General features: G+C 36.1%; 1 protein-coding gene across 4 annotated transcripts in view; it reads right to left on the reverse strand.

The window, feature by feature from the left end:
- Positions 1–7,931, reverse strand: part of LOC127935437 (gastrula zinc finger protein XlCGF57.1-like) — a 193,884-nt gene extending 185,953 nt beyond the window's left edge. For 2 of the 4 annotated variants that reach the window (XM_052533305.1, XM_052533303.1), the window contains exons 1-3: positions 7,235–7,931; positions 2,136–2,333; positions 2,091–2,105 (exon numbers count right to left, since the gene is read on the reverse strand). In XM_052533305.1, the coding sequence (XP_052389265.1) occupies positions 2,091–2,105; positions 2,136–2,259 (139 nt within the window). In that variant the 5' untranslated portion in view covers positions 2,260–2,333; positions 7,235–7,931. Of the gene's footprint in view, positions 1–2,090; positions 2,334–7,234 lie in introns of all 4 variants that reach the window. The other 2 variants (XM_052533302.1, XM_052533301.1) reach the window with 1 other exon arrangement.
- Positions 7,932–13,243: the final 5,312 nt, after the last annotated feature.

Consider the following 13,243-nt stretch of genomic DNA (forward strand, 5'->3'; position numbering starts at 1 on the left):
TTTTAATGGCAAAACCTACTCCATGTAGACGGCGGGAATATTCTGGAAGGCCCTTCCAAAAGAAGGTGTATCCTTGCCTGTCTTCTATTAGCGAGTCGGGTCTCACTCAAAGCTGCAATGTCGATGTTGTATTTGTTAAGCTCGCTCGCAACCAGGGCAGTGCGCCTGCGGGGTCGGTCAGTTCCAATCTGCACATCAAGAAGTGTGCGTACGTTCCATGTAGCCAAAATTAATAGTTTCGTTTTATATTTTCGACCCCGTAATGGGATGCCTTGACGACAGCGGTGGGCTGCCCAGGAGTGTAGGGAACAGGCAATGTTTGGGTCACCTTTTCTAGACCCTCCCCCCGATTGGGGGTGAGCAGTGCGGACCCTAAAGAGGGCTGCTCAGTCACACAAGAAGCTACCGAAGGTGGATGCTGTTCCAACCCATCCACACAACGACCATCACGCTTGTGCCGCCTCCGTGCAGGGCTCATGCTAAAGGCTGCCAGTCTGATCCAAGACCTGCCTCCGTCACATTTACCCTATCGCCGAAGGACTTGTACGGTGAAGTGATAGCATACGCAGAGAGTGGATTAATGTGAAGGGAGAGGTGCGCAAACCCTATCTCCACAACTTCACTCCACAATCCAATATCCAGTGGCAGGAGATGAACTCTAGACAACCAGTTGGACGGTGGAGTTGCAGGGGGCTGCCAGGTCTCTGTCTGTTGATCCTGCCTCTCGCGTGTCCCCAACGCGGCCTTTTCTTGAGGAGACGAAATGCTCACGGAAGACTACCCACAGAGCAGTGGAGGCAGCAGTCTTAGTTGATGGCGGACTGTACTCGCCATGTCGAGGAGTATCATTGGCATAAATGGAGTTTTTGCAACGGATCTAGTGATGCCACTCAACTAGTCCCTCCATACCTGATAAACCTCTGCTGTTGGTCCACGACTACTTATTCGTCTGGGGACCACCGCACGGAGCCCCCAGCTTATTTCGTAGCTTACCTTCATATCTGAAGGAATGTCCATTATCCACCACCGATGGACGTGATTGGTAGCAGTCAACTCTGCCCCAACACATATATATATATATATATATATATATATATATATATATATATATGTGTGTGTGTGTGTGTGTGTGTGTATTGGCACGATTGTTCAATTAATTAACCAATTTCATTCATCATTTTAAGTAGTAATAGGCTGAATTGCAAATAGGTAGCCTAATTATAACACACGCAATGACTTAACCATCATTACATTTTTATGTTTATGTAGCCTTCATCATAATATTATTTTACACTGTAATCCTTTTGTTTTTAATATTTAACATATTTGTGTGATGCACATCCCTGTCAAAGCGCACTATGGACCCGCCCAGAGGCGCATTTTCTGCTTTAGATCAGGTTTGAGTTGGTCTATGCCGCAAATTAAATGACAGGGCGCTGGACTGGAAAATGCAAATGGCGCTGGACTGAAATTAGAAAAAAAACATACTTGCGCTGCGCCTTGCATCGTATGGTGTATGATAGGGCCTGAGGAGTAAATGCGCCCACTTAAAGTGCAATTTTAACTTTCGTCTGGCTCTGCTTCGCGAGTCTCCACTGCTCCAGGTGCGTGGTGTGTGTGTGCGCCTCTGTGCACGTTCAGATGGGTTAAATGCATATCATGAATTTAGAGTATGGTCACTTTTTTTTTTTTTTCACCTTCCCAAATGGACGAGTCTTTTTTCAGTGAACCGTGTCTACACCACATCGCAACATGTTTGTCTAGTGTCCACACAGGACATTTGAACTGTGTCAGTACCTCATAAATAGGAAAAGGCAGTTTAATATCAAGGATTTGCCATGTGTCGTGCTGCATACAGTGTAGTAGGGCTGGACGATGTGTCGTTTAGTGAAAGTGACATTCAGCCAAGTATGGTGACCCATACTCAGAATTTGTGCTCTGCATTCAACCCATCCGAAATGCACACACACAGAGCAGTGAACACACACACGCACACACACACACACACACTGTGATCACACACCAAAGGCAAAGGATTTGTGTATGTACCACACATTTTATTTAAGGATGAATGCAGAATAAACACGAACCTCCTTGCACCTCATGTTTTATTCCCCGGATTTTTGGCTCCTCTGGTTTTATTCCCCGGATTTTTGGCTCCTGGGGTTTTATTCCCCGGATTTCTGGCTCCTCTGGTTTTATTCCCCGGATTTCTGGTTCACCCGTGTACTCTTCACTCTCCTCTTTAACAAACATCATCTTCACAGCAGCAGAGCTCAGTTCAGATGATACTCATCCAGAGATTCTTGCTTTTCATCAAAACGTAGTCACGGCTGTGAGGATGAGAATATTACAGGTATTTATTGACCTGATTAAAAAACTGTATTTGCGTCAATGACGGATAAGACTTTTTAATAGGCCAATTTTAAAATACCAAAAATATGGATATGTTTGGCCGTTTTCTAAACAATTGGAATGTAGTGTACACATGCCTTAATAAAGAAAAGTAAAAAAAAAATTGACATTTTAGTGTTTTTACACTTAAGTTAATAATACATAGCCTTAAAAAAGTCATCTGAGGTGACCGTAATACATCTCAAAATTCACATTCTTATGTATCATTAAGACTAGTTGAACTCATCAGTAAGTAGATAAACTGATGAAGAAAGATAAACTTTAGTGCCCTTTCATTTTATGAAAACCATTATTTCACAAGTTTATTCTATAATATCAGAGTCTCCCTCATAATCCAGTTACAATACTGATTTTTACTTTAAAAGCAAAAAAACTGAATTAGCATTTATACAGATATCACACATTCAACAATAGCATACCACTGATTAATATTTGAGGCTAATCTGATGGATATTTGGTTATGAATTTATTCATTCATTTGTTGGTTACCCCACATGACAAATGGTCGCCCCAAATGATAAGAAAACCACAGGTATAAAAATTTCAGTTAAAAATGTACACAAAAGAGTTCAAGACGAAAGAAAATGTAACTTTTTATTCAAATAACATTTCAACATTTAAATATAACAAATCAGAAGGACATTAACATTTAAAATTTTATAATTTTTATTGCAACACATTAAATGCTTCAAGAACTTAAGAAGCTGAGTAAAGAATCTCTTTTTTGGAACCTTTTTGATTCATTGGACAGATGAACACTACTTGCATCTCAATTAACCTTTCAACATTCAAATATCACAAATAATACAAAAAATAAAATTTTTCTGGACCCATTTAGCCACATAAGGCAGTGATGAACACGACTTGCATTTATCCAAGCTGAGGTATTTCTGAACTTCACCCAATCTTGGAGAGTCAGCTTTGAGAAGCGTGATGTTGCTGGCTCAGGCTCTGAGATCACAGCATGCACATCTTTTCTGTAGTAGAAAATTAAATCTACAGTTTGTGGCCACATGAAGAGGTTTTTGTCACCAGATTGTAGCATACAATTGACCTGCACTTCTTCTCCCACAACCTCAAGCACTTGGCCAACATAAGGCTTTTCATCATAAATTAAAACATTTAAAGCATTGTATTTTGAAAATTAAAGCATTTCAAAATACAAGCCCTGTGTTTTGTAATCTTCTACATTCACTTTCAAAGGCCGGCCATTTTTGACCGGGAACATCACAAGTGTGACTTTGTGCCATTTTGTACAAAATAAAAGCATTTCAAAATAAAAATTCCTGGTTAAACATTAAAGTAGGCTAGTGTGATCAACAGTGAAACTTTTTCACAATATTGACAAAATAATTAACAAATAATGCTTTTTTCACTCAAAAACTGAGGTGCATAAGCTCGGATAAATGACTCCTACAATTAAATAGTTTGAAAATTAAAATGCAAAACCAGTCCTAATTGAAAGAGAAAAAGTTGACAAAAAGATTGAATCCAAGATTGGGTGAAAATATGGTATAATGAGTGATTTATAAGCTTTTTTTTAATAGGCCGGTGATTTTAGACCGGGAACACCACAGGTGTTATTGGGTTTTGAACACCACATGAGGGTTAACAATGAGGAAATAAAGTATATGAAAATAAATTCCTAGGTATTATAATAGATCATACATTATTTTGGAAACCACATATTAATCATGTAAAAAGAAAAATGTCACAATCCATTGCAATATTACATAAAACTAAACATATTCTGAATGAAAATTCATTATATATTTTGTATTGTGCGCTCATAGTTCCATACATGATCTATTGTGTTGAGGTTTGGGGACATGCATATAAAACCAATATAAATCCAATATATATCTGTTACAAAAAAGAGCAATAACGATTATAAAACATGTTGACTATCACAAGCCAACTAATAAATTGTTTAGTAATTTAAATGCTTTAAAAGTTTTAGATTTAGTAAATTTCTATACTGTACAGACAATGTATTAAGACTATAATTATTTGCTTCCAAACTGTATCCAGAGGCTGTTTGAATTAAGAGAAAGTCAGTATGGAATAAGAGGAATGCATGTGTTTAAAAGAAATGGTAAGAACTAATACAAAAAATAGCATATGCAAATATGACGCTGAAGCAAATGAGTGAACTGTCCGCTCAGCTGTGATCTCATCATGGGCAAGTCTAATTGGCAATGCCCCACCTTCAGGTGAGTGTGCATTCGACACTCAAGCATCAGCATGCTTAGCTTTTCCTGCCCAACTGAGGGGCGCAGCTCTCGTTTTATTATTCCCAACTTTGAGAAGCTCCGCTCGCTGGGGGCATTGGACAACATCATGCACAGATATATGCGCTAACCAATTTCGACATCTGGAAAGTTTCAACGATGAAAAAAGCTAGTACAAGCTCTGCTTATTCATTCACAGTCACCGGTTTCTGAGTGTGCATAAATGTTGCAAACCGTATCAGCTAATTTTGACCGATTAATAATCAGTTAAACGGTTTAAAAAGTCATTTATTTATTTTCAGTAAATTATCAAAATATTTAAAAAGGTTTGCTGCATGGTTAAAATACACTACGTGTATATATGTGTGTGTGTATATATATATATATATATATATATATATATTAGGGAGAGAGAGAGAGAGAGAGAGAGGAAACAAAGTTGTACATACGTTTTTAGAGAAAAAAAATATTTAATTCAGAAGTATTTAGTCTATAAAAAAAACTCAAGGCTATTTTGTATAATCATTCGTCATTCAAACCGCAAATACGGAATCTTTGATTTTGTTTCCAATGATAGACCCAACGTTGGTTTCATTTTCGTTTTAACCAAAATTAATTAGTTTTTGTTTGTCGTTAATATTGCTATAGCTTCTTATATTTTTAAAACTTGTTCTTTTCTAAATACTGTTAATTGAAATTATTTTGTTGTGGAGTGAGGGGAACTAAAATAGCCTAGCGGAGCTTCTCAAATTTCCAGGAAGCTGAACAGTTTTCATTTGCTTTATTGAATTTGGAGTCCAACTTTCGGACGCATATACAGCGTTACTTTTACTATTATTATATATTCTTTATATTAAATAACATTTTAGCATCCAGATACGTCGGGAACATGGAAACATTTGGATTCATGCCGAAAGAGAGAGGTAGGCATCAGCTTCACCTTAGATTAATTTGTTTTTGGATTAATCTATAGCCTAAACTGTTTTTATAATGTTTTTAAACATTTTGCTTTAGACTAAAGGCATTTTAGCCTTTATTATTTCGGAAGTAATAAGGCTAATAAAAAGCGCCGCAACTTTTTTTTTTTTAGGGATGCACGATAATATCGGCACAACATCGGTATCGGCCGATAAAAGCTTAAAATGACCATTATCGGTATCGGCCGATATGAATATTTCTGCCGATGAGCCACACCAATATTCTCCAAGTGAAATAATTGCCCTGTTTTTCAGATGTGAATGTCTGTCTACATTTGTAAAATAATAAATTTATGGTAGAATCAGTACAGAAGAGATACATGGATTTCTCTTCAGTAAAATTAAAGTTTAAATATATCAGTATATATTTGTATATATATCGGTATCGGCCAAAATTATATATATCGAATATCGGCCAAAATCCAATATCGTGCATCCCTATTTTTTTTACTATCAAAATGCAATCTTATTCAAGTGTTTTTTGTTCCTTTTAACAATGCAGCAAACATTTTTAAATGTCTTAAAAATACTTCGTCTTTAAAGTGTTGATAGCTTTTTTTTTTAAGTAGGCTAGCTTACATTTGGCCAAAATCTAGAGAAGATGATGCTGTATTGGCTGTGACTAAGCGTTAGATCTCTATTTCCTTTTCTTTTTGAGTAAAGCAAACGCTACACTTTATTATTATATTATTTTTTTATCTTGCAAATTATAGGCAAATAATATTGTTTTTTTAAAAAATTACATTATTAACCGGTATTTCTTCCACCTGAACCGGTTTCGGAATGGTAATAATATCAGGGGAACAAAGAACAGAAACTATATATATATATATATATATATATATATATATATATATATATATATATAAATATATATATATAAATATAAATATAGATTCTTCTCGGAGTGAACAGATTCAATTGTTTTCGTTTTCAAGCCGTCATTTATACATTTTACAGGTGAAGCATTTAGATGGAGTTTTTCTTCACTTTGCAGATAATCCCTTTCCTGCACTTTTACATTATAAGGTCTATCAGTTATAATTCCTTAAGGCAGATTAAAACCATTAAAACACCATGTATGTTCTCTTCTACATTTGAAAACCATTACAACATAGGAAGTTTCGTGTCATTGTGCTAAATCGTTAAATAATTATTGAAGATCTCCAGACTGACTTTATATCGGTGTTTACAGTTTATGGCTGGAATTTACAGACGGTCCCTTTAACAATGCAACTATCCATGGATATATAGACCTTGAAACTATCTTTATTGCACAAACAGATTTGATCTGCAAAAAAAACAAAAAAGTCTAAAAAAATATATGCAGCAGCATTAATTGATATTGATTCTCATTTATTCTCCTCACAGATCACGATACTAACAGCAACATTATCACTGCAAACATCGAAACCATAATTTACAGGAACATACAAAAACATAAAATCGCTCAGTTCTTAATGAACTCCGTGTGTTTTCCTCACATAGAGCTACTTACTGCCTGCTGCTGCTCTAAATGTCGAAGTCAGAAAACACACAGTTTACTCGATGAAAACACGACAGAAATGAGCTCGTGTACTATTCAAACATACAGTGTAAAGTGTGTTTTACCGTTGTTTAAAGATGATAAATACCCTGAACTGCTCCCCTCTCCTCAGAAGATCGCTGCAGCTGCGTCCGAGAGCTTTGAGGACTCTTCACGGTTTCTGCTGAAAGTTATTTTTTCCTCAGCTCTGACTGAATCCAGGACTGCAGCCGTTGAGCTCAAGCAGAACAAAAAAAAAAAAGAGTTCTTCTCTTCTTCTTCTTGTTTAATGGCGATTAACTCCAAAGGAGCATTATCGCCACCAACTGTGTTGGGTAAAAGAGGAGTTTCCCAATCATTGGGCGTTTTCACACCGGGATACACATTTAAACTGTCCAATCAGGACAAACCCCCAAGAAGACAAGCGTTATTATTCTCTTTTTAATTTCTAAAGTTACCAGCTATATTGTTATGTCTAGATCACGAGAAAACAACTTAGGTTTATGATAATAAACGAAATATAATAATTGAAATATATTTAGGACATTTATAAACCAGAGAACAAATGCATTTTTCCTGTTACACAGCACAAGTTTAACAAAGTCTCCTTGAAGTTGTGAATCTTCTGAAGTGAAGAAATTAGAAAACTGCAAAAAAAAAAAAAAAAACTGCTGCCTCCTCTCTCCATTCACTTTGTTCTCTAAATAACTCATTTACCTGTTTGCTTCTCAATATCCCAGTTTCTGTCTGTGTGAGCACCTTCTTGACATAATTGATGTTCATCTTATGATTGCATGACCTCTTGTTGTTAATTATCTGTAGTTCTTTGTCAACACTTGTTTGTCTGATTGTCTGGTGTATTTTTTATTTTTATTTTGCCAATTCCTTCTGTTATTTTGTTAAGCATCTTAAAAATCCGGGTTTTAAAATGTGCTATACAAAATAATAATAATAATAATAATAATAATAGTAATAATAATATAATACAATTTCATTTTGATTTAACACTATTTGCTTAAAGCTGTTTTGTGTAGCTGAGAAATAAAAGCAAAAGCTCAATATTGTTTTCTGGTCATTCATCAGTGTCTTTACAAAGATACACAAACTGACATGACGACAGTGATTAACCTCACTCTTTTGTCTCTATACATAAAGACACATTTACATCGATGGACGAACATCATCATTTTGTAAACGTGGACAATTACATTTGCATTAAGCACCCAATTTGTGCTTCTCCTACAATAGCAGAAATATGTCTTTTTAATAAAGGGATCCATGCTTTACAGTTTCTGTGTCTGTGCTCAATAGCAATGTGTTCATCCTGTCTTGTGTTTTTCATCTAACAGTGACACATTCAGCATTAATGTCTGAGATTTCAGTGAAGAAGCAGAATTGATGAATCTGATTCATCCTGAGCTAAACACTAGAAACCAGTTCAGAAAGCTCAGTGTGGACTTCAGACAGACGTAGTGCTCCTTGTGTCTCTGCTTCACTTTCTGAACCCACTTCACTTTGAACTCAAATCAGATTTCTGCTGACTCTATATCAAGGGGTCAAGCTCATTTTCACTTTTCAAGGGACACTTCAACATTATGACTGTCCTCAAAGGACCGATTGTAACTGTAAGGCTGTACAAAAGTCACCACTCCTTAACATATTGTTAAATTACTGTCTTTAATTACAAAATAGAATATGCATTAGCATAGATGTAAAATATGTTATTGCTCTGTTATTTTGCAATAAGTACTTTAACGTGAAGGCAAACACAAAAGAGGAAGTAAGAAGCAAGAGCAAGAGAATGACAGGGAGGGTGCAGATCGTTCCTTATACTCTATACATCAGAGCACTTATTGTTCACAACTGAAGTCGTCAGCTAAAATGCAGAAAAACTCTATTAATCAGTACACCACAACCTTTAAGTGTACGTCGCAGTACCGTATCGTATCGTAACTCGTTCTCTTTATGAAGACAAGAATATTCTGACTAGCTGATAGTTTGCAAATAATAACACAAAAGAGCACAGCAGCAGCTTGATCCAGCAGAGATCGTAAACAAGAGTACGTCTTTTTTATTAACCTACTTGTCATAACTTGTACACATTTTAATAGTTAGACTTTGTCCAATCTATAATTCCTGACTAAACGTATAATCAAGTGAAACATTATGAAGTTTCATTCACAGCATATGAATGTCTCACGGTGCCAGGATGTTTTTTTTTTATGTTCTGTGACATAGACAGCAATATGATATGAAAGTAATACAAGTTATAATGTTACTAGCCTAATGTCAATAAGAGTGATTAGACAAAACTTAACTGTGATAGGCTATCCCCTTTTCATCAATATAGCCCTATATGTTTATAACTATAGTTTTGGATTGTATAGGCCTTCATAAAAAAGCATGCTTGTGTTTAGGAAATGTAACTTAGCTTCATGAATATCTGCTCTGGTGTAAATATCTTGAATGTGTTATACCCTGTCATTGGTGTTTGCGATCATCTGAGTTGTAAATGTATCAAGTATGCTGTAAATATCACTGATAATACGTTTGCTTTGTGGTAATTGTGTCTTTTTTTTTCAAGGTACATATTTGTATATGTGGATTCTCAGAACTCGACTCTCCTCCACTCGGGTCTTATCAAAGACTTGCCATCATACCCTTCTTTCCTTAAACAAAGAAAAATACTGAGTAAATCAAAAGAATGGATACATGATTACATAGATATATGAGAATATAGAAAATCAATAAAACCATTCTAGTAATGATCATAGCGAAACAAGTACCAGGTCACTGACGAGGCCCCAGAAGGGTTTTCCCAGGACACTTTTAATCCAAGAAAACACATCAGATTCATCAGAAACTAAACTACTCTATCTCATCTCGCCATTGTTTCATTTGTTGGATTATATCAATCATCATATTTTGAATATCCGGAAAATATACAAACTCCATCCTCTCGTGCAAGAATATACTCGAGAGCAGGACGATTCAGTAAAGCATCTAATTTAAGATCTTTCATCTCTTCTGTTAATAAATGGAATCCTTCTATAGCATAATTAGTGAAAGATTCTAATTGCAAGCTTATATTAATGGTTAAATATGCATTATGTACAGTGACGTACCAATGGGAAAACTCCCTCCAGAGTTTTAACACCTGGAGAGATACAGAGATGAGGTTCTCTGCGTGAATGTTTAACTCGTTTAAAGCTCGACGTCTAACCAGTGGCTCCCCTGTTCTGGACAAGAATGTTAAATGAGTGGGAAGCTTGCCAGCGTAGCAACATCCTGACCATTTCTTAGGTAACCAATGATAAGCATTGCTACCACAAATCCATAATTTTTCTCTTAAAAACAACATTTAATAAAAAATGTAAGCACATGCAGAATTGTATTGTGTGATGGTAGGTGGACAGTAAAAAATAATAATTATACACCTTTTTAAAATGAGAAATTATACTACATGATCTTTATGGGAATAGAAAAATGTAGAAAGTTTACTGTAAATGGAAGGTGTAGGGGATGATACTGTATAAAAATCATAAATGTACTGTAAATATGAAAGATTCTAAATATAATGTAGAAACGTTCATTTTCTGTAAAAAATGACATTGCAACAATTTGTTTTGTGAAAAAGTAAAAAAAAAAAAATTATAATACATTTAAATTTAATTGAATTATGCCCTATCGTTCGGCTTGTTAACATATATATTTTTTCCAGATCCTGGTAAAATGTATGATGTTTTTATTTTGTTAGTGACGACTCAAACTACTGTAAATGTTTTGTTTTGTTTTATACTGTGTGTGATCGCATAATCCATATAATGGCCTTTTCTTCTGCTCCCTGAAAGGTTTTTTTTTCCAGTTCTCAGTTTCTCATGCTCACACAGTTCAGCGTCTGAAGAGCTTTCTGCACTTAAACAAATACTCAATAAACTGTAGTTAGTACAGCTGTGTTTTTTCAGGACTGATGAAACCATTAACTTCTTCATTGATCCGTGAAACTCTTCCCACATTGATCACATATGAATGGCTTCTCTCCAGTGTGGATGTACATCTGTGGTCTTTTATGCTTTGCAGAGAATATTATATATATATATATATATATATATATATATATATATATATATATATGCTGTGGATCCTCTCATGTGCTTTCATGTTTCCTAACCAGTGTTGGGTGTAACGCTTTACAAATAATAATAATATACAAGTAATAATATTACTTTTTTCAGTAAGGCATTACTCGTCTGAAAATGGTAATATTATTACAGTTTTCCCGAGCTAGTTACTTGCGTTACATTTGCCAGTAGCACCTTCATCACACACAAGGCACACAACACAGAGAACAGAAGGGAAGGGGAGGGGGGCGTGAATGGAACATCGATTGGTCTGGGTTTGGCACGAGGTATCATTTACCATCACTGATTGGTCGACAGCCTGAAGCAGAGCGGCACGCTCAGACAGATGGGGAGAATGGAAGAGTCAACAACGGCAAGCTCTTTTTCAGAGGAAGGTTCCCAGCAACAGAAAGCTAGTTTCAACGGGTGGAGATTCAGTAATTATTTTGTAGGGGTGCTCCTCCGATCACGATCGGCTGCTCGTTAATGCGCATCTCGTCAGTAAAGCCGGTTCTCTAATCAGCGGTTTATTCCATCAGGTGCGTGAACCATATGTTCATACAACCGTGCCAATAAACGCTGAAAATGAACGTGGATTTGCGCATCTTCTCAGTTAATAACGGCTCTGTGTAGTAACAGCTGCTCTATGTGAAATCACGCACCTGATGGAATTAACCGCTGATTAGAGAACAGGTGTACTGACGAGCAGTAATACAAGTGAGTTGTGTAAACAGTGATTTATGTGACTTCATTTATTTCTTATTAAACTGAAATCGAAAAGTAAAACGCTTTTTTTTTTTTGGAAAAACCACATCCTGGTGTTAGTCCTCATATGCTGCTGAATAGTGTTAACACGGATATAGAAAAATAAGGAGTGCAAGAGATTGATTCCTAATGTCAGTTTATTTTTAATTAATACTATAGTAGTTCAGTTCCCTTTACATCTTTAACTACCCGTTAATTTATCAATTGAATGGGTGACCTCTCCTCATTAATAGAGCAAACATTTGCCCCCCCCCCGGAGAGAATTGGCAGGAGCCGCCACTGATAAAGACACTAAAGAACACTCCTCCTTTGGATGTTCTCCCTCCATCTGATGCATCTCAGGCAATCATAGAGTAATTAAGAAAAAAAAGATGTAACTAGTAATATAACTAGTAATATAACTAGTTACTTTCTCCAGGGAGTAATAAAGTAAAGTAACGCATTACTATTTTTGAGAGTAATATGTAATATGTAATATATTACTTTTTTGAGTAACTAGCCCCAACACTGTTCCTAACACCCTGAATCTCTTGTCACAGTGTGAACACTTATATGGTTTCTCTCCAGTGTGAATCCTCTGGTGCCGTTTTAAACACTGTGCTGTAATAAAAGTCTTGTCACACTCAAAGCACATGTACTTTCTCACACCAGTATGTATTTTCTGATGTTCTTTTAAACTTTGCGGGAGTGAAAAACTCTTTCCACATTCAGAGCATGAATGTGGCTTCTCCTTTGTATGAACTGTCAAGTGTTTCTTCAGGTTTGAAGCACACAAAAATGTTTTATCACACTGATCACATGTGAATGGCTTCTCTCCGGTGTGGATTCTCATGTGACTCTTAAGATCTGCTTTGATTGAGAATCTCTTCCCGCACAGATCACATGCATATGGCTTCTCTCCGGTGTGGATTCTCATGTGAAGTTGAAGTCTAGCTTTAAATGAGAATCTCCTTTCACACTGATCACACACAAATGGCTTTTCTCCGGTGTGGATCCTCATGTGTATTTTAAGATACGCAGAATCAGTGAAACTGTAAAAAAGCCCATGTTCAGTTTGTGTTCTTTTATTATATGAGATGGTTGACACTGTAGTAGTAATCGGTGCAATACAGTTCCTTCCAAACAGAAATTATTCCCACACTGATCACATGCGTAAGGCTTCTCTCCAGAGTGGATCCTCATGTGTTTCTCAAGGTCTGTTTTTTCTAT

Source organism: Carassius gibelio, chromosome A19 (assembly GCF_023724105.1).
Source record: "Carassius gibelio isolate Cgi1373 ecotype wild population from Czech Republic chromosome A19, carGib1.2-hapl.c, whole genome shotgun sequence".
In the NCBI taxonomy this organism is placed as follows: domain Eukaryota; kingdom Metazoa; phylum Chordata; class Actinopteri; order Cypriniformes; family Cyprinidae; genus Carassius; species Carassius gibelio.